The sequence below is a fragment of the Penicillium digitatum genome, chromosome 6, assembly GCF_016767815.1.
Source record: "Penicillium digitatum chromosome 6, complete sequence".
Taxonomy (NCBI): domain Eukaryota; kingdom Fungi; phylum Ascomycota; class Eurotiomycetes; order Eurotiales; family Aspergillaceae; genus Penicillium; species Penicillium digitatum.
This window is the reverse complement of record NC_089389.1, coordinates 1,449,796-1,475,913: the sequence shown is the minus strand read 5'-3', so window position 1 is coordinate 1,475,913 and position 26,118 is coordinate 1,449,796. Positions and strand designations below refer to the sequence as shown.

The window sequence follows — 26,118 nt, the reverse complement described above, 5'->3', positions numbered from 1 at the left end:
ACCAACAGCTTGGACCCGATCAAGATACGGTATCAGTGCGAAGGACACGGACTACTGTGGACCATCGCAACCCGTTCGTCCAGATAAGAACATACTCGGAATCAAGGTCCCGTGCTGGGGGGGGAATTCCGTAGTTGCGGTGGTACTGACTAGTGACCAAGATGGAGACAAGATCCAATCTGCCTCCGTCGGAAGACTAGGTTGGCTCGGAATGTAGGGTGAGTTTTTAATGGTACAGCTACCAAGATGAGAGCTTGGGCTGGAGTCTAGTTGATCCAGCACTCTCAGAACTCCTCATAGGTTCCGAATTTCGCTACTCCATCGCCTGTTGTGCAATGACTTCTAGCCATCAGGAGTGGGACTATCACTGACATTACGTGGGATGGTGGGTTGTTCAAGTATGGGTTGAAGAACGGCCAGCCTATCCTATAAGACCATGTCACGATTGACAGATCGGTCGCGATCGAAGTGCCTGAACTCGAGCCTTATCGGTCAAGTGAGTTGGAAAGACATCCGCTCTCCATTCTCGGTCTAATTGACTGACAATGCACTGTAGTCTTTTTTTTTTCTATACATTCAGGGGTACCTTGACTGGTCAGTGTGCTTGGCCCCGACTCTCTCTATTTTCGGTTGCATCTGGACAGACAGCCCCTTGTCTGTAATCCGGGGTCGACTTGGTTCTAGACTCTCTCCCTTGCCAACCCCCAAGGTGGCGATGTTTAAGATGGCGCTCGTACCGTGCGGAGTACAAGGACAATGAATGAGCAAGAAGAGAGGAACGGAGTCACACTCAGAATGAATCCAAGCTTCGACCGAGCCCTTGGCCAATGGCTCTAATTTTCGTTCCGGCAACCCGACGCCAAGTACGGTGAGAAGAACAACAGAGTCATCAGGTGCAGTCTACTACTTGGGCATAGTTACCCCCCCCCACCTCAGGACTCTGACCCCAACGCCGGCAAATCATGTCCAGCGTCAACTCCCCACCACTCCTCCCCTCATCCCAGGACACAATGGAGAGAACCCGAGGCCAAAGTTCCAATAATGCAGGCTTCCTGCATCAGTATCCTGGTATTAGGGCTTAGCCATCTGCACCCAACTAGCAATGGTAACGGAATGTCAAAAGGCGGGAGTCCTGGGAACACCGCTTGCCGGGACGCACATATTCCTCTATGCTCAACAACATCGCGCAAAAGCAAGTCTATTATGTACAGCAGGAACACTGGATGTTCTGTTACCGAGGGTAAATCTCAAGCGAGCCAGCTCTCAAATCTTGAATCTATCCTAGTGTTGTGCAACGGGAGCAGCACATGCAACATATAGGCGCAGCTGACGTCCACGGGCAGATGATGGTCTGCTCAGGCGGAGAGTGATAAGGGGACATAGTCTCCCCAAGATGTAGAATTTAACGAGTATATTGATAGAATTGACAGGAATGGACAGGAATTATGTTGTACTCTGTACGGAGCATGTATTCCATTGTTATTTATTCCATCTCTGAGGTGGTGCAGCCCGCAAATATGCGCAAGGGACGCATGTCTTTCCCACGCCACTTGCTAAGGGGGCTTTGTGGACGGTTCTCATGTGGAAGTGCACCCTTGGGTTTGACAGAGTTTGAGGCCAATGCGGCTCAGGGGATAGTAACGTACGGAGTACTTTTTTCTTCTTTTTTTCTTTTTTTCTTTTTCTTTGCTGCTTAGTGTCTAGGTGCAATCTAAGTACGGAGTAGCCCTGTTGTATTGATTGCGTGGAATTCATATTGCTTTTTTGGGGGGGGGTTTCTTTTTTTTGCATTCTTTTCCTGTTCTTGTCGATGATAATAGGGTTCTGCCTGGCACACGGCCACGGTCTATCCGATCTAATTCAAATTCCGATCCATAAGATACATCGGTCAAAAGAAATTGGGAATATCGGTAAGAAGTATACAAGACCAACCATTTTTAGGGCCTGATCTTCAAATGTAGCCAAGAGCTGACTTTCGTATGATCGAAAACTTCGAAACCCGCAATATAAGGTGAAACTGCCAGTACCGTTAATGTCGTACGGGATGGGATATGTGGCCCGCATGCTCATCAAATAGCATCAGATAAAGTGATACGGTTCCATTTTCCGGATGTGTGAGTGGGTTAAGTCCAGATCGAAATATCACCAGCTCCCTAAAAAGTGTCAACAGAAAAGAAAAAGACCAAAGAGACGGTGGAGGGAAAGAATAGCAACACTCTACTCTGTACATAACAGTACTTCATATTGACATTGGGCCTTGCTACAGCTACAGTCCGCTGCCGCCACCAGCCGAGATCCTGGTGGCGCTAGCTAATCAAAACCAGTTTCAATTGTTAATTATGCCGAATATCACCCAGGCCCCAAAAAAGAAACAAGTCCAGCTCCGTAAAAGGCCATAGAATGAAGGCGTGCATCAAATCCGTAGTGATCGGCTTCTTGGTCTGCCATCCGCGATCCCCGCTCCCAGTAGACACTGTCGATCCGGGAGCAGGGAACCGATCCCAATGGTAGCTCAAACCAATTAGCCTTAGAGCTTCTCCTCCTTGGGATGAAAAAAAAAAAAAACAAGTCTCCTTCGCGTTCGGATATTGTTTCGACTCTAGCTCCGGGTTGCCACGTCCGCTTATGCACGATGCCGCAGGCCAGCAGAATTTGGAATCACCGGCTTGAACAATCCATGCTGGTGGCGATTCGATACAAGGTACCTTGAGCTGGGGTGCAATTACATCATGCTGAAAAGAGAAAAGAAAAAAAAGTAAAGAAAAAAAAAAGAAAGGAAGCGACCACAAGCAAAACCAAGAGGCCAAAAAAAGTAACAAAGAAGTTTTTCTCGGGGTCGTTATCCGCACATCCGGAAGCACAAACCAACTTCCGCGAACTGCAAAATAAGCTCAAGATTCGATGGTCGCGTCGACGGCTTTGGCCTCCGAGGGCCTCAGCTTTCCAACATAGACGAGAAGGATTTATCCCCAAGTCTTCAGACCCTCGTTTCAGATTAGGTTGGAAAAAGGCCGCACGGACAATAGTACTTGGACCAAGCGCACGGTGGAGATATACGTTTGAATACTCGGTGCTCCGTACACCGCGGTGACTGGAAGCCTGACATTAGGTCCAGTCTAAAGAATACACCCCCAAAAAAATCTAGAAACCCATTGAGCTGTGGGCGTAGCTGCGAGTACGATTTAGATCAAAAAAAAAAGCCCACTAGGCTGACGCACTGGCAATGCAAGTAAGTATCCATACGGAGTAGATCCATAGAAGTTGGAGAGATTCACCTATAATAGTCAGTTGGTCCATTAGCCTCTCTTAGCTTGCAGGTGATGATCTCAGAGGCGTTGATGATGACCGCTCTTCTTCTTCTTCTTTTTCTTCTTCTTCTTCTTCTTCACCTGTTGTGGCCAATGTGGCCAAGGGATCGCCGATCGGGTAACACGATTGGATAGATAATTGTGTCCACCTTGGGCTAATTGGGCCGTCGCGCAAATAAGTCCAGCCTGCAATTCCCTATCATGTCTACCATTTCTTGATAGATTAGCAACTTCGAGGGTAAACTTTGGTGTATTGGAGCGGGAAATATAATCCTGGGACATACCGGCGTGCTACAGATACCTTGCAAGGAAGGCAGATAGCGGAACATACGTGACGGGATTGTAGATATTGTGGACACATTTGAATCGTTAGTTTTTGTTGTCTGTTTGAACAATCGGTGATTGGTGGCTGATCTCCAAACGCCTGAGTTGAGAGACGGTCCCAAAAGTGCTGGGGCCGATCTCGGATCCCCCGACGGAACCATGGATCGAACAAGGTTATGTGCCACTCATCCATGGATCACAGCCCTAACAAGCGTCAATGCGCAGACCGGACTCGACCCATCGACTACACATTGCAAAGGGGAAGAGGTGGATGATCCAATCACGACACGCAGAAAGAAGTGATACGGAGGCTTTCGTATTGCCACACGCTCGACTTTGCAGCTATTCATTTTTCCTTGCATTAGCACCAAACCGATTCGCACATTCAGGGGACATCGGTGTCAGGTGGAGATATGCCAATCTTCGGGGTCTGGCGTCGGAGTGGGAGATCATAGAGATGGCCCCGTGTTTTTTTTTTTTTTTTTTTATTTTTTTTTACTCCGAGTTCTGGTATATTTATCTCGCCTGGACCCTTTCCGTGATGAAATGGTCCCGGATTTCTCATCCATCGGCCAGCTGCATTTACTCTTCTTGTATGAATTGACACCGTGCGCCGACCATTTTTGAGGGGACCAGGTCCATTCTATATTCTGGAATTGGTTACTTGCAACATACTGCGTTCGACAAGCGCAGTGAGCTCCGACCTTGTAAATTCCGTTTTCGTACCCTGTCCTATTTCACAAAATGGAGATGAATCGTGGATATCCATTCCCCGGAGACGTACTGGAACGAAGGCATTCTGATTCGTGCATCCCGCAGCAACCGCCGATGAACATGGTAACAGAACCTTCCAACGGCAAAACGAAAGGCAGTGAGCACCAACTTTTGCTAATGCGCAAACAGTCAACCATTCCTAAACAACCTCACACCGCCGAACATACACATCCACACTTCGCCATGATATATCTCGACCACAACGGTCAATGGCAACTGCAAGCCTCACCCTCCATTGCAGGCTGTGAAGGCGCCATATTCACCCCAGAGGTTACAGACCGATTCATCGAAATGACTGGACAGGCCTTACAGACCAGTCCGCAGTTTACAAGTGAGGCGATCTTTTTCGAGTTCGGGTTCCAAAACGGCAAGACTGACGTTCCTTCGCTTCCTTGCAGACCCAACTCAGGTACACCACTCCCCTTGGGATGAGCAGCAACCTTCGGGATGGGGCCCCACCAGCCAGACCAGACAGGCCGAGATGATCCCGTTCCAATGGTCGTCACAGCAAAGCCGAAAAAAGTCAAAGCGTGCAGGCGGTATTCCCAGGTCTCGACCCAAGTCTAGCTCGCCGCCGCCTACCGCACCTCCACCTGGACGCACCGTTCTTCGTGTTGGCAACCGGGCGCTGCTGCGACGGTACTATGAGAAGGCATTCGAGGACTTCCAGCAGCTAAACTGCCGTGCCATCGCAAAATCCTATATTAAGCTTGTCGAGCCGAGAAAGCAGGTCCATTACCCGTACAATGGGCGAAGGGTTATTGCCGGTGTCTCACAGCGTGTTGACCCGGAATTCACCAAGCCTGCGTGGTGGCCCACTGGTGTCTTACACAAGGAGCCCGATCATCTGTTGAAACCTGGTGAGTAGCAATTTAGTACAACTGATGTGAGACTTTGGTAAATACTAACCGGCGACAGACCGACTGCAACTTCTTGTTCATATCCTCTGTGAACTAAAAGACAGCCACGGAGTTACAACAGACAAACTACGAGATGCTGGCCAAGATGTGAGACGTCAAATTACCCCTGCCCACCGGCTGCAGGTCCTGGACGAGATCTACTTTGTGCGACACATGGAAGAACAGTTTTTAGATGGTGAAATCGGTATGTGTTACCCTATCCCAACACAGGATACCAGCAGCAGTTTCACTAACCATATCTATATTTCGGTCATCACAGACGCCAATACCTTGATTCAGGTAACACAAACACATTTACCAGAAGCAGTTTACCAAGGCGGCGATGGATTATCATCCCATGCACTCGCAGCACCGGCAGCAGCGTCCGTGATCGAGGTCGAACATGATATGCACAGCGCAGGTGATAACACCGGTGCTTCTTTCCAGGAAGAAGAAGACTCAAAGCTACACCACTCGCATTGTCAGCCCCTCTCACCCACCACTAGCGAGTCAAGTGGTTCGCACAGCCCAACAGGTAGTTTTGGCTACCCGATGGGTATAGCACCATCAGTGCATGTAATCCCCCCCCTCGAATCCCCGAACGTCACAAAGTCGATGCATCCAGACCCGAGTTACCTGTCTGGGTACTACCAGCAGCCGTATGTATCTGACAAAGGATCCGGTTTCTGGCCACATGCCAGCTCTGCACCGCAGTTTGGATATTGATGTATTTCTGTTTCCTTCCTCCTTTTGTTTTCACCAGCAAATACCTGGAGTTTGTGAGCGTTCGGCTGAATATGAATATGGGGTTTCGGTGGTTGCTTTTTCCAGATATATCTTTTCTTACTTACAATGATTTGTCGCCTCGATTACATACACGAGGGGCCAGGGAGAACATGCAACCAATAAACGAAACAATCCAAAGATGATAAACGCTACATTAGAATAGTGCAAGTAGCGAAATTACGAGGCAAAGAACTCGATCTGCAAAGTTTGCTGCCTCAGGCAATATCTCTAAGACTGGACAGCTCGCTTATTGGATCCGCATGCTGATCCCCTAGCACAGCTCTCCATCCAACCACCACTCACATCACAAGCACACGTCAATTTCTCACCTTCTCGCTGGCTCTTGTTCGAGTCTCTCCTCAACCTTCGTGACTGCATCAAAGCAGCAGCAGTAGCTCTATATCGCCGCCTTTTGTGTCATGCGCCAGTGAGTCCGGAGTTGTTTACTCCGTGGACCACCAACCACAGTTCGCCATCCTCGCCCAGTCCAACAAACGCGGGATCTACTGATAAGGTAAGATTGCCCTCGTCTCTTTAATTACTCCTCATGTCTAAACAAGTGCTGTGTGTTTGGAGCACTCGCACTTGTTTGGCACATATCTACTAAGCTGTGCTCATTGGGCTTGCAATCATGGGGATGCTAACGTTCAATCGTTTCCTCAGTCGACCGTATCCCAACACTAGGGAAGGACCGACGATCCTATCTTTTCAGCAACAGTTTTTGATGGAAAGCACCGGCTCTAGAAGAAAGTCTGATCCCACCATGTCAGGTGAACCGCGGGTCTCCACGCCAGGCCTGGACGAGATCGATGTGCCCTTCCCTTTGGAAGACTTCACCGATAACGATGAACCGGGCTCTGCTACCACATTGCAGGGAAGCCTGTCGCGGAACGGCTCCTTCTCAAACAGCAGCTCCTATCAAGAGGACTGGGAGTCATTTCCACCGCTGGACAAGCTGACTATCTTCGACCTACTTGACAACATCCAGCTCTCACAGCGCTTGGAAAAATGGCAGCAGACCATCGCCATACAAAAGGAGAAAGTGCGCAAACAGCGGGAGAAGCTCAAGTCTTCTTCATTGAACGCCAAAGATCGTGTTGTGGGTGAATGGAGGCGCCGGGCGCCGACCGCCGATGAGAAGTTGGAAAAGTATCGTTCTCGGATGAAGCAGGGTGTAGAACGCCTGGGCAAACAGTGGAATATGACGGCGACTGTCACCATCCGGGAGAAGATATCTTTTATTGCCGGTGTGCTCAATATCTTCATCAGCGGCTACCTGATTGGTGCTTGCCCGGAGTACTTTTATATCTGGTTTAGCGCCCAGCTGGCATTTTTCATGCCCATCCGCTACTTCACTTATCATGCCAAGGGCTACCACTACTTCCTGGCCGATCTCTGCTACTTTGTCAATATGCTCTGCATGTTGAGTATTTGGGTCTTCCCTAACTCGAAGCGGCTCCTAATCAGCACCTTCTGCTTGACCTTCGGAAACAACGCAGCTGCAATCGCCATGTGGCGCAACTCTATGGTCTTCCACAGTATGGACAAGGTTGTCAGGTACGTCGATTATCGAAAGGAACAAAGTTCGCTCGCTCATCTTGTCTCCGCAGTCTCTTTATCCACATCATGCCACCCGTAACTTTCCACTGCATCGTACACCTGACTCCGGTTGAGAAACTCAAGGAACGCTTCCCTGCTGTTTACGACATCAAGTTCAGTCAGCCCGGAGACCCAGAGCATTATGGTCTTGGTGCTATGATACTCTGGTCCACGGCCCCCTATGTAGTGTGGCAGCTTATGTATCACTTCCTGATCACCGTGCGCCGCCGCGATAAAATTGCAGCGGGTCGCCCGACCAGCTTTACGTGGCTGCGCAAGTCATACTCCAAGACGTGGATTGGGCGATTTGTGCTGAGTCTACCCGAGGCCCTGCAAGAGCCATGCTTCATGTTCATCCAGTATGGGTTTGCTTTGTCCACAATGATTCCCTGCCCCATCTGGTTTTCGTCCAAATGGGCCAGCGGTATGTTCATGTCTGCGCTGTTTGTCTGGAGCATCCATAACGGAGCAACCTATTACATTGACGTTTTTGGAAAGCGCTTCCAAAAGGAACTGGAGCAGCTAAAGACAGATGTTGCACGTTGGCAGAGCTCTCCCGAAGGAACAACTAGTCCGTTGCTTGTCGCTGAGCCCAGTCCTCTCAGTGAAGCCATCGACGCACACAGCGGGGAGAAGCAATCCAGCATCGATCGAATCCCCTTGTTGGATACTGCGGAGGTCTCTTCCAACGATATCCTGCAGGAAAATTCGCACAAGGACTCTCTTGTGAGAGAGCGAATTTGAATGCTAGGGGCTATGACATTACATAGCCATCGGTCCTGCCAGTCTTTGCCTACCCTCATTTTGTTGGTTTTTTTCTTGTCAAGATTCAAGAACCTTGAAATTACTGAGCGAGTTTTTTTTTTTTTCTTTATGGAGTTTTACAAAGTTGGCTATTCAGTTGATATGAGTGTGTTTGAATTTTATATTTGCAATCAAATTCATTTGTACCTTCGGCCTGTTCTAAAATCCGGACACTTGTTTAACCCCGAAAAAATCCCGAGGCGGTATCGGCTATCACGTGTAAGATGACTGCGGCAGTACATCACAACATCTCATCGGATCCGGTTCCAGGACATTCCAAACTTTCTTAACCATCACTTTGTTGCCGTGATTTTTTTTTTTTGGTTCATTCTGTGGACATTAGGACTGACCAACTATTTCATCGCTTTTCCTCCGACCCCTTCCTCGTTGTTTCGAGCACTTACTTTTTCGCTCAACGTTTCACGCAAATGTCCGCTACGATGAGAGCGACCGGATTAGTCCGCGGAACACCTGCTTTCCGGTCTGCACTGATCAGTAAGTGTCGAAGAACCTCAAGGAACTGGATGGCAAGGAGATTTGCTGATATTTTCCCATTGAGCAGGCCGTAGTCGTTCCAGTGCACTGAGCCCAGCCTCGATTGCAGCCCGTAGCCTTCTACGAAACGGTCGTGACCTGCCATCCCAAGTGTCCGCGATTGCCATTCTGATGCCACAGCGTGGATATGCGACCGAACAATCCACATCGAACAACTCTTCCCAGAACTACCCTCCCCCCGGGTTCAATGCCGAGCAAGCCAAGAAGCCGCTCTCCCAAGATCAGACCGCGCAGTCACAATCTACAGTTGCGCAGAACCCACCCGTTGAGACACAGTCAGCTGTGAGCAAGTCAGCGTCCGCTGGAGTCGTTGCAACGACGAGCCCGGGTGATCAGAAGTTGACCGAGAAGAAGCCCGTGAAAAAGTTGACACTTGGACAAAAGATTAAGAAAGAGTTGCAGCACTACTGGGATGGAACAAAGCTGCTTTCTACTGAGGTCAAGATTAGTTCGAGACTGGCGTTGAAGATGGCCGGTGGTTATGAGCTCAGTCGCCGAGAGCACCGCCAGGTATGCTGTGCCACCAGGAATATCTTGACAACTTGGACTGTTTGGCTCACATGGGTTTGAATGTAGCTCCAACGTACCACAAAGGATCTAGGACGACTGGTTCCTTTTTCGGTGTTCCTCATCGTTCCCTTTGCCGAACTCCTGCTCCCCGTCGCCCTGAAGCTCTTCCCCAACATGCTCCCTAGCACCTACGAAGGACAGAAGGCCCGTGATGCCAAGGCCTTGAACCTCAGATCGACTCGGAAAGAAGTTTCTGGATTCTTGCGCAACACCATACGGGAAACCGGTTTGCCCTTGACCGCCGCCACCGTTAAAAACGACGAATTCACCGATTTCTTCCGCAAGATTCGCACTACTGGCGAATCACCCTCCACAGAGGATGTCATCAAGGTTTGCAAGGTCTTCAAGGATGACCTCACCCTTGACAACCTGTCTCGACCCCAGCTGGTTGGCATTTGCCGCTACATGAATCTGAACTCCTTTGGTACTGACGCTATGCTCCGGTATACCATCCGACACCGCATGCGCCAGATCAAGCGTGATGACCGCGCAATCTTCTACGAGGGCGTTGATTCGCTTTCCGTCCCAGAGCTGCAGATGGCTAGCGCCTCGCGCGGAATTCGCACACACGGTGTCTCCCCCGCGCGCCTGCGTGAGGATCTCGGCATGTGGCTCGAGCTGCGTCTCAAGCAGGGCGTTCCCTCAACTCTGCTGGTTTTGAGCAACGCCTATCTGTACACGCAGGGTGGCAAGGAGTCCGAGTTTGCATCGCAAATCGATGCGCTCAAGTCTGTGCTTTCTAGTATTCCCGAGGAGTTGTTCCACGAAATTGAGCTCGAGGTCCACAATGCCGAGGGTGCTGCCACCAACAAGCAGCGTCTTGAGGTTATCAAGGAGCAGGAGGAGCTGATTGAGGAGGAAAATGAGCAGAACAGCGAGAACGAGAGCACGGGTGTTTCCGCGCCTAAGGATATCGAGGACATTGACGAGAAGGAGGAGGCTAAGGTTGAGGCTCTCTCTGACGGCGCTAGGCAGTCTGCTGAGGCTAATGAGGCCTTGGTGGAAGGTCAGCGCGCTGAGAAGGCCACCGAGTCCAAGGACGCGAAAAAGGGCGAAAGCTCGTAGATGATATGAACATGCTGGCGATTTCTGATTTCTTTTGGGGGGGGGGGGGGGGGGGGGGGGGGGTGTATTTGACACATGGATGGTTGCGTTGTTTAGTCGGCTCTCACTTGGTTCTCTCTCCCTTCAATTCTCCTCCTGTCTTATTTATTCTCGCTCTGTTGATAGACCGTTTTGACCCCCACCTCTCTACCTTGTTTTACCATGTGATCTGGCTGTTTGACACTATACTCTGTTGATTCCCTGTGGCTGTTTCATGTCTCGAATCCTGGATAACTGCAAAGTGAACAAAACGCAACAAACTCTTGTGCATTCCTCTCATTCGTTCAGGACCGGTAGCACTTTGAGCGATGGGCTGTAGGATCATCAGTCACCGACGACATTCTCAAGTTACCTCGGGCTACTACTACACAGGCCCACCCCCAATTTTGTTTTTAGCCCACTAGCCTCCGGAGGACTGAGCAGATTAGTCAATTCGGTATAACGAACTCGCTTGAAATCCAGAAACCATAGCCCCCCTTCCGGACACTTTGTTTCAGTCCAAGCTGCCTCCGAACCCCAAATCAAATCAACCCAATTAATCCTCCAACTCCAACCCCGGCAGCCCTCTCAAGCCCGAACCCGAAACTTCTGAAATGGTGGCGCCACCAAATCCCAGCTCTCAGGAATCTGCACCTTGTGCTCTGCAGCTACCCGAAAGGACCGCGTGTCCGGTGTGATATGAATCTGCTGTGTCCATTTTGCCATGCGGAATATCCCTGCTCTTTTCCCCCCTGTCTTCCCCCCCCCCCTTTCGCCACGGGCTGTCTTTAATTGAGGTGTTTCTTTTTCTTTTTTTTTTTTCCGACGACGATCATCTCTGGATGTGTAGCCCTCTGAATAACTGGTCATTTGGGTTTCGACTTCCAGTCTTACATCTTGCGTTGCACTTGAAACCTGTCGATTTGGAGAGAGATGGAACATTCTTTGCTTTCCGGATGTCGAAGATGGGGATCTCTTCACACTCGAGGTGTTACTCAACCCGAGACCCTCATCGTTCTATTCCTTTTCCCCGTGGATGTCCATCCCGATATTGAAACCCAACCCCCGGGATAGAATACCCTGACACTTTGGACGTATCCAGAGGAAACCTTCGGTAGACTCTGAAACTCCATCCCCCCGCCAACAGAGTCCAACTCGGTCCCACCAAATCGACGGCTATGTTGATACTGGCTCTTTGATGTCAAGGGCGACCTTCAGGTCGTTGTTACAATTCAGGCTAAGACACCAAGTTCGTGTCGGTCTTAGAGGAAGATACGTGGATCAGCCCTGTTTTCAGGTGGCTGCATGACATGGGTTGGTTGTTCGGGACTAGGCTAATTTTGTTCGGGTGTAGATGCAGGCGATGCTGCTTTGCCCTGGGAAGTTGACAGATTTCCAGAAAAAAAAAAGAATTAAAAAAAATTAAAAACCATCGAACAAAAAAGAAGCCGAAAGCCGAGTCCAGTTCACTGCAGATGAATCGGGAAACCCCCCTTCCCCCCCAAAATTACAGAAAAAGAAGTGGACCTTGCCTTTCAAGGCGTAGACAACACACAACTCAAACGGTATGTGAGGAGATCGGCCTCCCCGATATTCACCTAAAGCTTCCTTTAGTGTCCTCTCTGCGAGTTCCCGGCAAATCTTGCCCGAGAGGTGGGCTCTACGTCCCTGCGTCGCTCTCCACATGATCCTGGGGCTGAACGTCGATCTTGAGGTGTCACTTGTTCCTTGCCAGTGAGGCCGTTTTTAGCCATTCATGGACTTGAGTGTCAATAGGCATGGTGGATCTTGGATGCACAAGTCACAATGGAGTAAGACCTTTTTTTTAGTTTTCTTTTTAGTTTTTTTTTTAGTTTTCTTTTTAGTTTTCTTTTTAGTTTTCTTTTTATCCAAATTGGATTGATCCACGGGATCGGAGAATGTATATCTTGACTTTTCCAAAATAGGAAATAGGGGGCCAAAACAGAGGTGGATCTGCCGTTCTTTATTTAGTGAACATGGGGAAGATCAAATCGTAGATGGGTATAGGCTCGCAGACGTAGGAAACCATTCCAACCTAGTCTGGAGAAGCGCTGGATTGGAGGTAAGAAGGCACTCCAAGACTGGACAAGAAAGAATCTGTCCGGCTCAGAGCTCAATCATCATTCATTGTATGTTGTATACCTTGTATACCTGGGAAGCGGAGCAAGGGTGATGTCCTTGCGTCCGTTTGAGAAACATTGAAAATCATTAAATTTCTTTTTTTTTTCGATTTAATGAGTTGGCATCTAATATTATCGATTCAGATCTATATGTACTCTCTATCCCCGTGGCATTCATCCATTCTCTCTCTTCACGTCGCTTTGTCTGTCTTAGTGTAGCGGGTTTCTTTTCCAATTGTTCGACAATCTCGAATCCGTCGATAATGCCGATCCTTTCATCGCACAGCCGAATGGCACCCCCGGTTCGACCATCTCGTTCACTGGAAGGGCTCGAGCGAGTGATCCCACCACTTTCACCCCAAATCTCGATTCGCTCCGATCTCTTTCTCAACAAACCGCTCCCGGCAAAACCCCTGCCCGAAGAACCAGAATGTTCGGCAATGTGGAGTGATTCTAGCGACACGGAAAGTACACTCGATAGCGGAAGTGAACGCCGTCACTCAGTAGATAGCTATCCCATCTTCGTCAGTTCTGGCTCGGACTTTGATGACTTGGTTGATCCCTCAACTCCATCCGAGCAGCTTTTGACACTCTCCTCGCAACCCCATAAACGGACGGACTCGATCGACATCAATATCCCGCCATCAATTGTCGAGCCCGCCGTATCAGATTCGTCTTCATCTTCCGATGCTCCGTACGGGCGGCCATCGCATTGGGCCCAAAGTCGCACAGGCATAAATCACTACTTCCGCGAAAAGAAGTGGGATTATTTTCCCGAATTGGCACCTTCCTCTCTACACGCCAGTGGTCGCATCAGCCCCAATATGGTTGCCCCGAGCAGTAAATCCCGAAAATTGGGAATCCCGCTGGATTTTGCGAAGGGCAAATGCCGCTGGCATTCGCTCGACCGCGGCGGTCTCGGTGGAATTCGCGAGTCGATCAAGACCTACGTTAACCGCACTCTCTCGCGCGACTCGACAGCTGAGAATAAGAAGGAAATTCCCCGCCCAGCGACAGCACCCACGGATCACCATCTCAACTATGGAGGGAGACTCCGTCACACCGCACCGACACTACACCTCTCCTCGTTGGCCTTGGATACAGGTGTTGCTGCGCGAGCTACGTCTGTCGCGACATCCTCGAGCAGCGAGGATGACTATACCCACCACAGGTTCCATCTTCAAACACCGATCGCACCAACATCGCCTACCTCAATCTCGACCCCGATTACATCCCGGCCGAAACAACTTGCCGTTCCGCTATCCGCGTATCAGAAACATGGCCCCGTGATCTGGGAACCGCCCAAGTCCCAGAAGCCGAATGCCCAATTCCCGAGATCTGCGTCTTCGCCTGATGCGGCTGACGAGCAGTCATCTTCCGCTCCCAACTTATCTTATGCAAATGCCACCCCTGCTTTGTCTCCGCTGCGGGAGCAGTCCCAGTACAATACCCGAGGGGCGTTCCTGGGGGCGAAGAAAAAGATTGCCGAGTCGAAGGATGACCGCCGAAGGGAGCAGTTGAAGGCTCAGATCAAGTTAGTCGGGCCTGTCAACCCACAGAGCTATGTGCAGGCAGATCCCTGGATCTGAGGGTTGGCCTTCTGCTGACGTTTTGCTTTGTTTTTGTGTTTCGGTACTTACTTCTCCGCTCACGATAACTCATGACATCTTCTCATCTCTACACCTATACCCTCTTCGCTTGACCACTTCTTGTTTTGGCTTCGACTGCATAATTTCCTTCACATGCCTCTTGATCTTCTATGTCCCTCTCCCTACCCAAGTTCCCTTCTACCCGGACCTTCCTGTCCGACCAATCTCGCCTTACAACATTTTACGCTTTTTTCTTTCATTGTCCTTTGTTGCTGGCCTTTTTGATTTGGCGCTTTCTCCATGGTCTAGATTTTGCAGGCGTTTTTCTAAGATTTTTTTTTTTTTTTTTGGCTTTTAGATGGTTTGCGCCGCTGACTCTTGACTACACACCAGAGTCAGCTTCTTTGATACGAATGACCCCTCAATACATAGTCAAATCAACCGTCCGGTTTCTTGCTTCGGTTTGGGGATCCCCTCAATCTGCATCACACTCACATTAAACTTCTCGGCACACCTATCTCAGACCACTTCGAGCACATTTAGCATGCTTAGTTTCTTCCATGCATGCACGCACGTAGTTACCGCACAGACCCAGCTGCGATCCAACAGGGCCAACGTGGATCGCCACAATCAGGTCATCATTCTGGTCGTCTTGGATATACACCCGCCTTCACAGCCAGTTGTCAAGTCCACTCTGGCCTCGTCTAGTCGTAGCCCACATCTTCGTTATGGGATCTCTCTGTTCCCATTGGTACGTGGTGGAAGGGCAAGGGTCCTGATCTTCCAGACCCACCTACCAAAGAATGTAGAACAGAACCAGACCGAATTCCATATGAGAAGTCAACAGAGCCATGAACTCTGTCGATGCTAGCGTAACAGCAAATCAAGAAACCATTTTCCGCGTGCGTGTAACCCCAAGATCGTGTCAACCAGCAGGTCTCCCCGGAACTAGCGGTGTCCGTCGAGATGAGCTGGAAGAAGGATAGGTAGGTGCGCTACTGCGGTGTGTTTGGCATCATTGGGGGTGTTCTCGCCGCGGAGATGGGACATAATTCTACGAAGATCTAGATCGGGATCTCGGCTCCGCTTGCTGCATGGTTCTCTTGGCTTGGATGGAGTCCTGAACCTTGGATGAATGGTGCGTCATCCATAGGTGGAAATGCGTGGGGGTGAACTCTGCTGCGAAGGATTCTACGCTAATCCAGTTGCGTATCACTCTGCCTAGATGCATGTAGGGTGGAGATGCATCTGCAGAACTAGCCGCGATCACGGACTGGATATGGAAAAGACGTCTTGGATTATGTGCACTTTTTATTTTTTACGGGGATGTTCTGGGTTGTGGGTTTTGATTGGTGCTCTTGAATGATGCTAAATGTAATTGCATGAGATCAACCCCCCCACACAGGAAGGAGGCACAAGCGTAACCCTGGGCTTATTTTCTTAGCGCCTCAAACCAATGGTAGGCCTTCTCTTCTCGCTACGTTAGTTGACGGAAAGCGTCTTTTGCAAGAACGAATTCGGTGAGTTTATACTGGGCGATACAGTCTGACTGGTATCGCGGAATGTGATGAGCCATTTGCGAATTGAAAGATCGTGTGTGCAGGCCTGTTAGAGAATTACATGATCCTGCCGTAGAGGGCTTCCAAGGTGATTATGAGATTCAGATAAGAGAGACCCCGTAGAACACAGACACACATCTGTGATCGGACAGACTGGGTAAAAGAACTTCATTCTGTAATAGCACAAGGAAAGGGATTGACGCAAAGGTCCCCTGAAGCTCGATGGAGATAAATCCTTTACGCACATAGTCAGGTACAAGGAGTAAGAGTCTTACAAAAGCCCTCTTTCCTTCTGTGCCAGAACATCATGCGAACTGATGAGCCCTCGAAATTGATAGATTGCTGCAACTCCAAACGCTTGGCAGCCAAGCCAACCCCACATCTGAGTTTACCCCGGATTTTCCAACGTGGTTTGGTCGTAAGGTCTTCCAAGTGGCCTTCGAACCAGATACTCGGCTACTTTGCAACGTCGGTGTCGAGTTGGAGTCGATCTCAGGTCACTCCTCTGGGTACAGGAACCGGGGTCAACAAGCAGACCGTTGACCAAAGCCCCCTGCAGAGCAATCGTAGCAATCCATTTGCCATCGTCCTTTTTCAATGGCTCAATTACACAGTTCATATCTCTGGAATGAACGCCACTCAAATTATAGTCGGCAATGTCGTGGGGTCAGATGACCCCACGTACATCTTGGGTGCTGGGAGGTGTCAATATCCTAGCAGACATCCCACGAAACCTGTCGTGCAGGCTGGGGATTTGGGACCATTTTTCATTGGTGTCTTGAGGCCCAATATAAAATCAAACCCCTCAAGCTTTCCCCAAATCGCATTTCGCTCTCATCATCAAACTGACCTACCGGATTGAAACCCGGGGTCTTCCTCCTCGGCCACGATTCAATCCATCGTCGGCGAGCGATGTTCGTCACCACACGGGCCTAACGCCAAAAGCACGGTCCAAGTTTGGCAAGAATATTGAAATCTTCCTGGGAGCAGCATAGGCTTTCAATCTATTTTTCGCCGTCTGGGATCTGAGATGTCTCAGGAAGAGCGAGACCAGAAGCCGAGACAGCTCTACAATTGGAGAGACTGCGCGCCCCAGGTCTGAGTTTGGCGGAAATCAGGCAGCATCAACTCCGGAAACAGGGTGAGATAGAGATGACGGGCAACAGAGGAGAAAGTTCAGGTCGATCACATTGTGTAGAAAACAAAGAGAGACTATGTTGGATAGTTGACGATCGAATGCCAAGAAAGATAAAAAAAAAAAGAGCCCCGCGATTCACCGGAGATTCGCTTCGGGTGGTACGGTCATTACTCCAATCTACTTCAAGGACTTTTCTTCCTTCGTTGCAGTTCGGATTTTTGTTCTGACTTTGCTCTCTCTGTACATTTCTGGTTCTACCGGCACCATGACGCAAGAATCCTCGCAAGTTGCGCCCCGCTACTTGACCGGCGATAAGGCCGGCCTCCAGGAGTTCCTGGCCAAATTTGATGTTAGCACACGTTTTGGATCGCATTTATCTATCCATCCTTTCCTATTTACTGACTGGAATATGTACAGGTGTTCCTCTTCGACTGTGATGGTTTGTCCCCCGTGCTCGCTTCGGCAGGCCGTCCGCGGAGGTTCCCCGCAACGACTTGGCCGCGTCGCAACAACCGCTGAGACAATGATTTAGGCGTTTTATGGTCCGGTGACCATCTCTTCCCCGGAACCGTGGAGACACTGGAGCTTCTCCGAAAGAACGGTACGCAGTAAACCATTTCAGGTGGTCAAAAGCGGAGGCTGATAACCCCCGCAGGAAAGCAAGTGGTCTTCGTGACGAATAACAGCACCAAGTCGCGCGCAGACTACCGCAAGAAACTCGAAGGCTTGGGGATTCCCAGTACCGTGGTCAGTGACACTACCGATTACCATCTCAGATCACCCAGGACCTCGGGACTCACCACCGAGTAGGAAGAGATCTTTTCCTCCTCATACAGCTCCTCTATCTACATTTCCCGCATCCTCCAGCTCCCTGAAAACAAGCGCAAAGTCTTTGTGATCGGCGAGACAGGCATCGAACAAGAACTCCGCTCCGAGAACGTCCCATTCATTGGCGGCACAGACCCCGCGTACCGCCGCGATGTCACACCAGAGGACTACAAGAAGATTGCAGCGGGCGATGAATCGATTCTACACCCCGAAGTTGGTGTCGTCCTCGTCGGTCTCGACTTCCACATGAACTACCTTAAAATTGCGTTGGCGTACCACTACATCAAGCGCGGCGCGGTCTTCCTCGCCACCAACATTGACTCCACCCTGCCGAGCTCCGGGTCTCTATTCCCTGGCGCTGGCTCCATGAGCGCGCCATTGATAATGATGCTGAATCAGGAGCCAATCGCACTCGGCAAACCCGGTCAGGCCATGATGGATTCCATCGAGGGCAAGTTCCAGTTTGATCGTAGCCGGGCCTGCATGGTTGGGGATCGTGCGAATACGGATATTCGCTTTGGACTTGAGGGGAAGCTTGGTGGTACGCTGGGTGTTTTGACTGGTGTCTCTTCCAAGGAGGACTTCGTTTCTGGCGATGTCCGACCTCATGCTTACTTGGATCAGCTTTCTGATCTGCTGGGCTCGGAGTAGAGCGGACTGGAAGATCTCTATTAGATGCCTTAAGATGTTAGGTTTAGAGAAACACGCATACTGTGGTTTTATCATCTACATCCCACGTCTATCGTCTTGGCACCTTTTCTGGTAGTTTCGGAAGAGATGGACAGTAGGCGTGAATCGAGGGCAGGGGAAGATCGACATGAAACCCATCAAACTGTGTCTAGGGTTCGTTCCCCTGACCGGAACATACCTGAGGGCATCTGGAAGTGGTGACAAGCGAGGACGGGAGATCACTGGGTGATGTAATTTTCTTGTAACTTGCAAGAAACTTGGAATACACCTACGTGTGCTCCCCTTCCTACACACGAGGCTGTCATTTCGGATGACACGACCAGCGTAGTTTTCCAAGAAACTACCCCGACCTACTCCGGCATATGGTCATGAGCTCATCCTTCAAGCGCCTTGGTCGTCTCGGAGGCACCAAGTCCAAGACCGGGTGCGACACATGCAAGTCAGTTGGCCCCTCAGGGACTTGACCAGTTGCAGTATTTGACAGTTTGATCCGCAGAATTCGACGTGTAAAATGTGGCGAGGAGAAACCAAATTGCTGGAGATGTACCAGTACAAGCCGGCCGTGTGATTATAGCACCCGTCCTCTAAAGGCTTTTGGACGGCCCCAACTGAACCTCACGACCTTCTCATGTCAGAGATCGCGAGAGCGTCGTGCTTTTGAATATTATTTCCATCAAGCCGGTCCATCACTTGCAGGAGTCCTGGACCAGGCCTTCTGGAGAGGCTCGGTCCTCCAAATCTGCCGGGTAGAGCCACTTGTTTGGGATGCGATCATCTCGCTCAGCGCGCTCTACGAACGACCTCCCATTCACGAGACGTCGCCTTGGTTACTTCTAAATGATTCAGCTGCGGTGCGAAATCAACACCATCATGAAGCGCTGGTCTGGTACTCCCGCTCGCTGACCCTCCTACAGCAACGTATTAATCAGGGCACGGCAGACTTGATGGTGTCATTGATCAGCTGCATTCTCTTCATTGCCATCGAGCTCTTACAGGGGAGCCGCAAAGGTGCTCAGGTCCTGTACAAACACGGTGCCCAACTGATTTTTGGTGCTGCGTCAACAGCACCATCGACCATCGCCGCCCTAGAGCCCATTTTCCGCCGTTTGGGAACGTGGGTCTTCATCACCACTGGAATGTCAGACGAAAGCTGGAATTATCATTTGGCTGTTCCAGATGAGCGCTTGACTTCGACCGAAGGGGCAAGAAACGTTCTGTATAGCATTGTAGCCGAAATGAAGGCCCTCGACGTTGACTCCAAAGCTTATATGCGCCGAACAGCAGAGGGTCAGCCGCACGAGGTATTAGGGCTAGTGGCCAGAAAACAGCACCTGAAAGCCCGACTCCTTCAATAGTATCACCTCTTTACATCCTTGAAACCAATGCATGTCTCGAACGTGGACGGTGCAACTGCGCTTCTCCTGATGACATATACGAGTGTCTTCATCGAAGCAGAAGCCATGCTGAGTTTCGATCAAGGTGTATATGACGCCTACGAATTTGAATTCGCCCAGATCATCGACTGGGCCCCCATCGCTATTGCATGGACGCGCAGCTCGGAAGGGAAACAGCCGCAGTTTATGTTTGAAATGGGCGTATTCCTCCCGCTTTTCATCACCGGGCTTAAATGTCCCTTCCCTAGGCTACGCCGCCAGGCATTACGGTATATGACGGAGGCACCTCCAGCACAAGGGCTGTTTCTGTGCACTCCAGCCGCTCATATCGTGGCTATTCTCATTGGGCTAGAAGAGAACCCCGACAGCCTGCCCGAAAAAGTCTCTGAAGTATATGCCCTGCTGGCCGAACCAGGTCATATCCCACCAGTGCAATATCGCACATGGGATTTCAGTGTGGCGTCGGTGATGGACGAGAAGGGCCAGGTGCGGAATTGGTTGAATTATACACTCCACCACCTTGCCGGAGAGGGGAGGATATAGGTTATAGAAAAAAACGGTGCTATTCTCTACGTGAGACTATCAACATAACACTTTCTTAATATCATCCCGCCTTTAATTCCCCAATCACGGAGCCCTGAACTGCCTGAAACATCGGGAGCAGGCCTTTGGTTACGCATTAACTACCACGCAACCTCGTGCCCCGAGTGAGGAAATTGACCGGACTTGGGGAGAAAAACCAGCCCCTTTGGCGTTTGTCTCTGTCTCTGGACTCGGAGCTGCTGCTTTTCTTCTTTGGGGGGGGCAATGCATTCTTTCACCTTAAGCTTGCAATTGGTGCATGCAGTCTCTTTAGTTAGCGTATCGCAATGCACCTTTCGTTTGTAGCAAGCATTACAGGCCCATTTGGCTCGGCCTGGCCGGGATTGCTTGTCGCCTTGTTGGCATTGCTTTGCCTTGTTGCTGGCGGATTACTGGGGTAGGTTGAAATGTATTCGGTGTCTATGGTGACCCTCGATCTTTGCCATTGATCGTCTCTAAAACTCTTTTGAAGAATCTGGTCTTTAGGTATTACTTATCTACAGTGCATCGTTGCTCTTCTGTACTTGGAAACTGACTACAGAGATATGCTATTGTTCGGTAGACTTTATCCTTTAATGATATCCTGAAAAATGTGAATCGCGTGTCGCTCTTAGTGGTTATGGGAACCTGATAGGTCGATCAATACCACATAATTCAAGTTCAGCTGTGCACAAATTTGAAACCTATATCTAAAAGTCAAAAGTAATTTATGATCATGTACAGCTCTACCAAAAATTTGTCAACAAGTTGCAGCGAATCTCATGATAACCAGCAAGTGCGCATAGCGTACCTGCGGGTATTTCTTCTGCTTTTCATGGCACACTTCACAGGCCCGCGGTGGACGACCTTTTGACGCATTCGGCTGTTCCCTGAGAAGATGCCTTTCCTATGGGCATTGGTACTCTTCACGCAATGTCAGCTAGGGTCCATGGATCTATCAAACACCGGTAGATATGTACCGATGTCATTACGCAAGGGCTATGAACTCTTGACCCCCAGCGTCAAACCCCAAGAAAGCCCTACGAGTGACGGAAATGGGCCATCTCTGGTATACTAGCTTGTAAACAAATAGAAAGCTTTCCCAGAACCCGAGGCATTCAATTGGGCCCAGGTTCATTCTACGACTCGAGAAAGTTGATTTCACTATTCATGCGCCTCTAGAGGCTTGATTGCCTGCTTGCTTCTCGCATCCTACGATTCAAGCCTTGGTTGATCAGAAAAAGCACTCCTTATTACATCACTTACTGCATAGGGATATCACCATCCCCATCGGGAAGAGCGCTAGCTAGAGCAGCAACGAGGATCTCCTACTCGAAAGGTCAATTGTGGGACAAGAGAAGTTCCCAGAATCCACACTCACGAGGTCGATTTGTTCAAGAAGGCTAGTAGGGTCGATGTTGCGGTCCTTAAAGAATCTCACGTCAGTAATGAATCAAAGAATCTCAACTGGGGGTATCTTTTACGCGGCAAGGTGTCTCGATGGCAGATCTCCAAAGGGCGAGTAGTGGACAACTTCGCTGAAGGTGTCTGGGGTCGTGGCAGAGGTAACAAGCTAAGGTGGTGCTGCTCTATATGATCTCATATTCTTTGTCAGTGATTGGTCCAAAAGGGGTCTTTCTTAGACTGGCATCACTATCCAATATGAGAGTGGCACGTTAAAGAACAAGATGAGAAGACAGAAGCTATCAGATGCAGCGGAAATATCACCAAACACACTCTCCATGCTAATTCTGGTGGTAGTGCAGTGCAGATGACACCTGACAGCAGTAAGGAGCATGTAATTCATAGTAAAATTCTGCTTACTTGGTGGTGTTGGGTTTGATTGTGATGCTGTTGTCTATCGCCATGACCGGCTCCTTGGTTAGTTCGACCAGCACGATGGGAGTCACGGCTAGCTCCACACTGTCTGGCAGGATATGTAGAGTCCATATCAAGGTGAGCCACAAGATGAGTCCTGATAAAAGAATCAGCAGAATAGGTTGTATGTCCTCGGCAATTCTAGGCTTTGACCGGGAGATGAAAGTTGGTAGACTGTGAGAAAGAAAACGAGGCAAACTTTCAAATCTCCCAGTTGGGTTCAAACAGAACAGAGAGTTAACGTTGCCGGTGATGATGATGATGATGGTTTTTTTTTTTTTTTGCTTATGGCTACTACAATGAAAGATAGGCCAGATTTATAGATAGACACAAGGCCATAGCCGCTGTCTGCAATTGAGAAAAGTTACTGCACACCATTTTACAAGTCTGCAGTTTGATTTATTAGCGTCAGTAGCTCGCATAAAATAATGTGGAAGGGTATCATGATCATTCTATTCGAACAAGATCTGAGTGCTAAAAACAACCGAGTAGAACGCCTCTGACATAGGCCATCCTCGTCCCGGACGCCATCTCTCTTTTCAATCAAGTTTCTGGGGAGTTTCTCTGCTGACTACGATGGTCACCGAGATTTGACAAAAAGAATCTCAATTCCCACGAAGGACTCCAGCAATGCGCAATGATAGGTCCAACATGGAGAGATGCTCATCGGACCCGTCAACTAGCCGCTTGTCCATCTCTGAGAAGAGCATGACAATCTTGTTTTTCTGGATATCGGGGATTGCTTCGTTGAACACTACACGTCGATATAACTAGAGGAAGTCAGTTAGAGATATTGAGAATGCGAGGAAAAGAGCCAACCTGTCCAACAAGCTGCGTAGCACTCCAGCCATCAGCCACAAGATCGGTAATCACCCCCGAGATGGCCTCGTAGACCGACCCGCCACTCTTGGGCTGCATAGCCTCCACAAGAGAATCCAAAATTTCCTCTGGCAGCACACCAGCAATTTCTTCAATGGTGCGAACCGTTATCACACTAGAGTTGCTACCAGCATCCGTCATCACGGCATCATCGTCAGCATCCTTCCCAGTCGGTGGCTTCGTGGCACCGACCAAGCGTGCCGCACTCTGCAGATACGTGATAGCTCGACGTAAATCACCCTCCCCACATCGGATAAGCGTATCGACAACTCCATCCTCCAGCCGCAAGCCCTCCTGCGCCGCGATATTTGAGATCCGGTCACCAGCAGCGTTATTATCCAGCATCTTAAATCGGAACTTGCTGCATCTACTAGCAAGCGGCTCGATGATGCGTGTGACATAGTTGCAAACGAGACAAAACCGCGTGATCCGACTATATGTCTCCATCGTGCGGCGCAGAGCGGACTGTGCGTCTTGCGTCATGCTGTCGGCCTCGTCGAGGATGATGATCTTGAACGGTGGGCATGGGTACTGTGCGCGATAGGCAGCATCTAGGCCTGTTGGCTGGGAGAGCTGGGCTCGGGCGAAATTCTTCACTTTGTCGCGGACGATGCCGATACCGCGCTCGTCGGAGGCGTTCAGCTCTAAAATTCGGGAGCGGTAAAGGGCTGGCCCGAAGAGGGATTTGGCGAGAGCGAGGATTGTGGATGTTTTTCCTGTGCCGGGGGGTCCGTAGAAGAGCATGTGGGGAAGCTGGTTGGTGTTAGTTCATTGTTTCAATTGTCCAGAGCTGGGTGGTTTACATTCGAAGCTTGCAGAGTGCGTCGCAAGACTTTGGTCGTGTGGTCTTGCGCAGCGACATCATCCAGGGTCTTGGGGCGACTGTTATAGATTAGTCAAAGCTTCGGGGAAACTCGAAATAAAGTGTTGACTAACTATTTCTCAACCCAGGGTTGGAGCCGAGTAGAATCTTCCTTGTTGTCGCCAGCCTTAAGCTTAGAGCTGCTGGATGCGGCAGCGGCAGCGGCACGAGCCTTATTATTGAAAAAAGAAGCAGCCATCGTCCTTGAATTGCCCCAAATCAGTAAAGTCCGGGTTATCTCGAGAACCGGTCCGCGATGTGTGTTGAAGATCTCTCTCTGGCGCCCTCCGCAAGCAAGACGCGTCTCCACGTGACACGCGCAGCACTTAAAACAAGCTGACCAATGAGAGAGTAGCTCACTACCTAGGTGTACGTCAATCCCGTCACTACCGTCAATGCTGGTCGTGTGTGCTACAAACATCAGAATTGCGAAGGTCATTATTACATGGTATGACATTAAGGGTTGAAACAGTATCTACAGCTCGTCTCGTACCGGATCCTCCATTCCGGCTTCAAACATCCTCTTTTTGGCATTCCGGGGAAGCTCTGCTTGTCTGGCCCTCTCCTCCGGTGTAACATTGTCAATGTCTACGCTCTTTTGTTTCTCGTCCTCAACCATGTCACCGATTTTGTCGATTACGCGATCGCTGTCGATTGGTACTGACGGCTCTTGCTCCCAGGCAGTGACACTTGCTGTCACGGTTGCTGTTGTAGCCGCCGTGGCCATTTGATGAATAGCCGTAGAGACACCAGCCGGAATTGACTGAGAAGCAGACTGCAAAGCTGTATTAGACAGCCCTGCTGCACCTAGAGTTACAAACGCAACCCGAGCGATGAGTTGCAAAGGTAGCCACACAAGCCACCAAATGGGCCCGTAGAAGACACGTCGGAAGAGAAGCCAGCCAATTGTCCCAAGGAGAACATAGAAAGCAGTCTCAAGATACCACGTGTCGGACTTTTGGGAGCGGAGGAGAGAGTTGGCGAGACTGCGGGATGAAGAGAGAAGTGTGTCAAGGCTGCTATAGGACTCGGACAGAGATGAGATTGCGGCGGTAGATTGTTCTGATTGATAAATATGAGGGTCTATAGAGGAGTTGGAAGGGGGCAGATGTACTCACCAAGAGTCGATTGGGCAAACTGGCTGCGGGAGAGCTCCGCCTGCATGAGTTGATGTGTTCTGCGTAGCGCAGATGTCACGTCGTTCGAAGCGTTTAGAACAAGATCATCCTGAGTGAATTTCTCTGTCGGCTGCTTCTTTTCCGAAGAGTGTGATCTTGACAATAGCAACTCTCTCTCCTTCCGCTTGGCGAGTTCGGCGTTTCGCTTCGCTTGTAACTGAGCAGTTCGAAATTCACGTCGTGTTCTGGAAGACCGGTTAGCATATGCTGCATACGTAACGATTACTCAGTGAACCATAACAAGAAAATTTCCCCGACATGCGCAAGTCGTATATGGGTTGCATACCTCTTGAGATCCTCAGCTAATCGCCCCGCCATAGAAATAACCCGCTCCCTCTCAGCATCCTTCTGTCCATGGACAGCAGATATCTTGCGCTTGCTATCCGAACCATTTTCAAGCGCTTCAACCTCCACACGCAACAGCTCTAGCTCTTGCTCGGCTTCCTTCAGCCGAGAATGTATCTCACTTCCAAGTTCCAGGCGAGCTTCATCACCCTGCCCCATAGAAGCAGTAAAATCGCGCAATCGATCCACGAGGGGCTGGATTTGTCCCAGGGAAGAAGCAGTGAAGTCATGCAGTCGATCCACGAGGGGTTGTAATTGTCCTAGGGAAGTCGAGAGCTCTTTCACGCGGCCCTGGAGAGCTGTCATGGGGGACATCTTGCGATAAGAGTTTTGTTTATTCGACGTGACGCATGCAAGTGCTGTCTTGTCAGGGA

At 49.9% G+C, this 26,118-nt stretch overlaps 8 protein-coding genes across 8 annotated transcripts; 6 read left to right on the top strand and 2 right to left on the bottom strand.

Moving 5' to 3' along the window:
- Positions 1-4,376: 4,376 nt before the first annotated feature.
- Pdw03_5546 (subunit of the multiprotein cohesin complex) lies at positions 4,377-6,775 on the top strand (the record flags this gene model as incomplete). Its single annotated transcript, XM_066101088.1, has 8 exons — positions 4,377-4,469; positions 4,536-4,737; positions 4,805-5,266; positions 5,325-5,510; positions 5,586-5,964; positions 6,069-6,084; positions 6,372-6,605; positions 6,755-6,775. The coding sequence occupies 8 exons, from the start codon at positions 4,377-4,379 to the stop codon at positions 6,773-6,775; spliced, it is 1,593 nt and encodes a 530-aa protein (XP_065958028.1).
- Positions 6,776-6,854: 79 nt separating this feature from the next.
- Pdw03_5545 (uncharacterized protein) lies at positions 6,855-8,434 on the top strand (the record flags this gene model as incomplete). The annotated part of the gene is made up of 2 exons (XM_066101087.1): positions 6,855-7,648; positions 7,702-8,434. The coding sequence occupies 2 exons, from the start codon at positions 6,855-6,857 to the stop codon at positions 8,432-8,434; spliced, it is 1,527 nt and encodes a 508-aa protein (XP_065958027.1).
- Positions 8,435-8,934: 500 nt separating this feature from the next.
- Pdw03_5544 (MRS7 family protein) lies at positions 8,935-10,684 on the top strand (the record flags this gene model as incomplete). The annotated part of the gene is made up of 3 exons (XM_014683289.2): positions 8,935-8,989; positions 9,057-9,559; positions 9,626-10,684. The coding sequence occupies 3 exons, from the start codon at positions 8,935-8,937 to the stop codon at positions 10,682-10,684; spliced, it is 1,617 nt and encodes a 538-aa protein (XP_014538775.2).
- Positions 10,685-13,106: 2,422 nt separating this feature from the next.
- On the top strand, positions 13,107-14,432 carry Pdw03_5543 (uncharacterized protein; the record flags this gene model as incomplete). Its single annotated transcript, XM_014683290.2, has 1 exon — positions 13,107-14,432. One exon carries the CDS (start codon positions 13,107-13,109, stop codon positions 14,430-14,432), a length of 1,326 nt encoding a protein of 441 aa, XP_014538776.2.
- Positions 14,433-17,394: 2,962 nt separating this feature from the next.
- Positions 17,395-18,608, top strand: Pdw03_5542 (4-nitrophenylphosphatase; the record flags this gene model as incomplete). The annotated part of the gene is made up of 5 exons (XM_014683291.1): positions 17,395-17,478; positions 17,547-17,568; positions 17,662-17,730; positions 17,785-17,876; positions 17,940-18,608. 5 exons carry the CDS (start codon positions 17,395-17,397, stop codon positions 18,606-18,608), a joined length of 936 nt encoding a protein of 311 aa, XP_014538777.1.
- Positions 18,609-19,015: 407 nt separating this feature from the next.
- On the top strand, positions 19,016-20,584 carry Pdw03_5541 (Multicopper oxidase, copper-binding site; the record flags this gene model as incomplete). Its single annotated transcript, XM_066101086.1, has 3 exons — positions 19,016-19,071; positions 19,132-19,948; positions 20,003-20,584. The coding sequence occupies 3 exons, from the start codon at positions 19,016-19,018 to the stop codon at positions 20,582-20,584; spliced, it is 1,455 nt and encodes a 484-aa protein (XP_065958026.1).
- Positions 20,585-23,085: 2,501 nt separating this feature from the next.
- Pdw03_5540 (Protein transport membrane glycoprotein Sec20, putative) lies at positions 23,086-24,420 on the bottom strand (the record flags this gene model as incomplete). The annotated part of the gene is made up of 4 exons (XM_014683293.2): positions 23,086-23,250; positions 23,300-24,112; positions 24,163-24,241; positions 24,296-24,420. The coding sequence occupies 4 exons, from the start codon at positions 24,418-24,420 to the stop codon at positions 23,086-23,088; spliced, it is 1,182 nt and encodes a 393-aa protein (XP_014538779.2).
- A 276-nt stretch (positions 24,421-24,696) lies between these two features.
- Pdw03_5539 (Protein transport membrane glycoprotein Sec20, putative) lies at positions 24,697-26,059 on the bottom strand (the record flags this gene model as incomplete). Its single annotated transcript, XM_066101085.1, has 3 exons — positions 24,697-25,283; positions 25,340-25,584; positions 25,686-26,059. The coding sequence occupies 3 exons, from the start codon at positions 26,057-26,059 to the stop codon at positions 24,697-24,699; spliced, it is 1,206 nt and encodes a 401-aa protein (XP_065958025.1).
- Between the last annotated feature and the right edge of the window lie 59 nt (positions 26,060-26,118).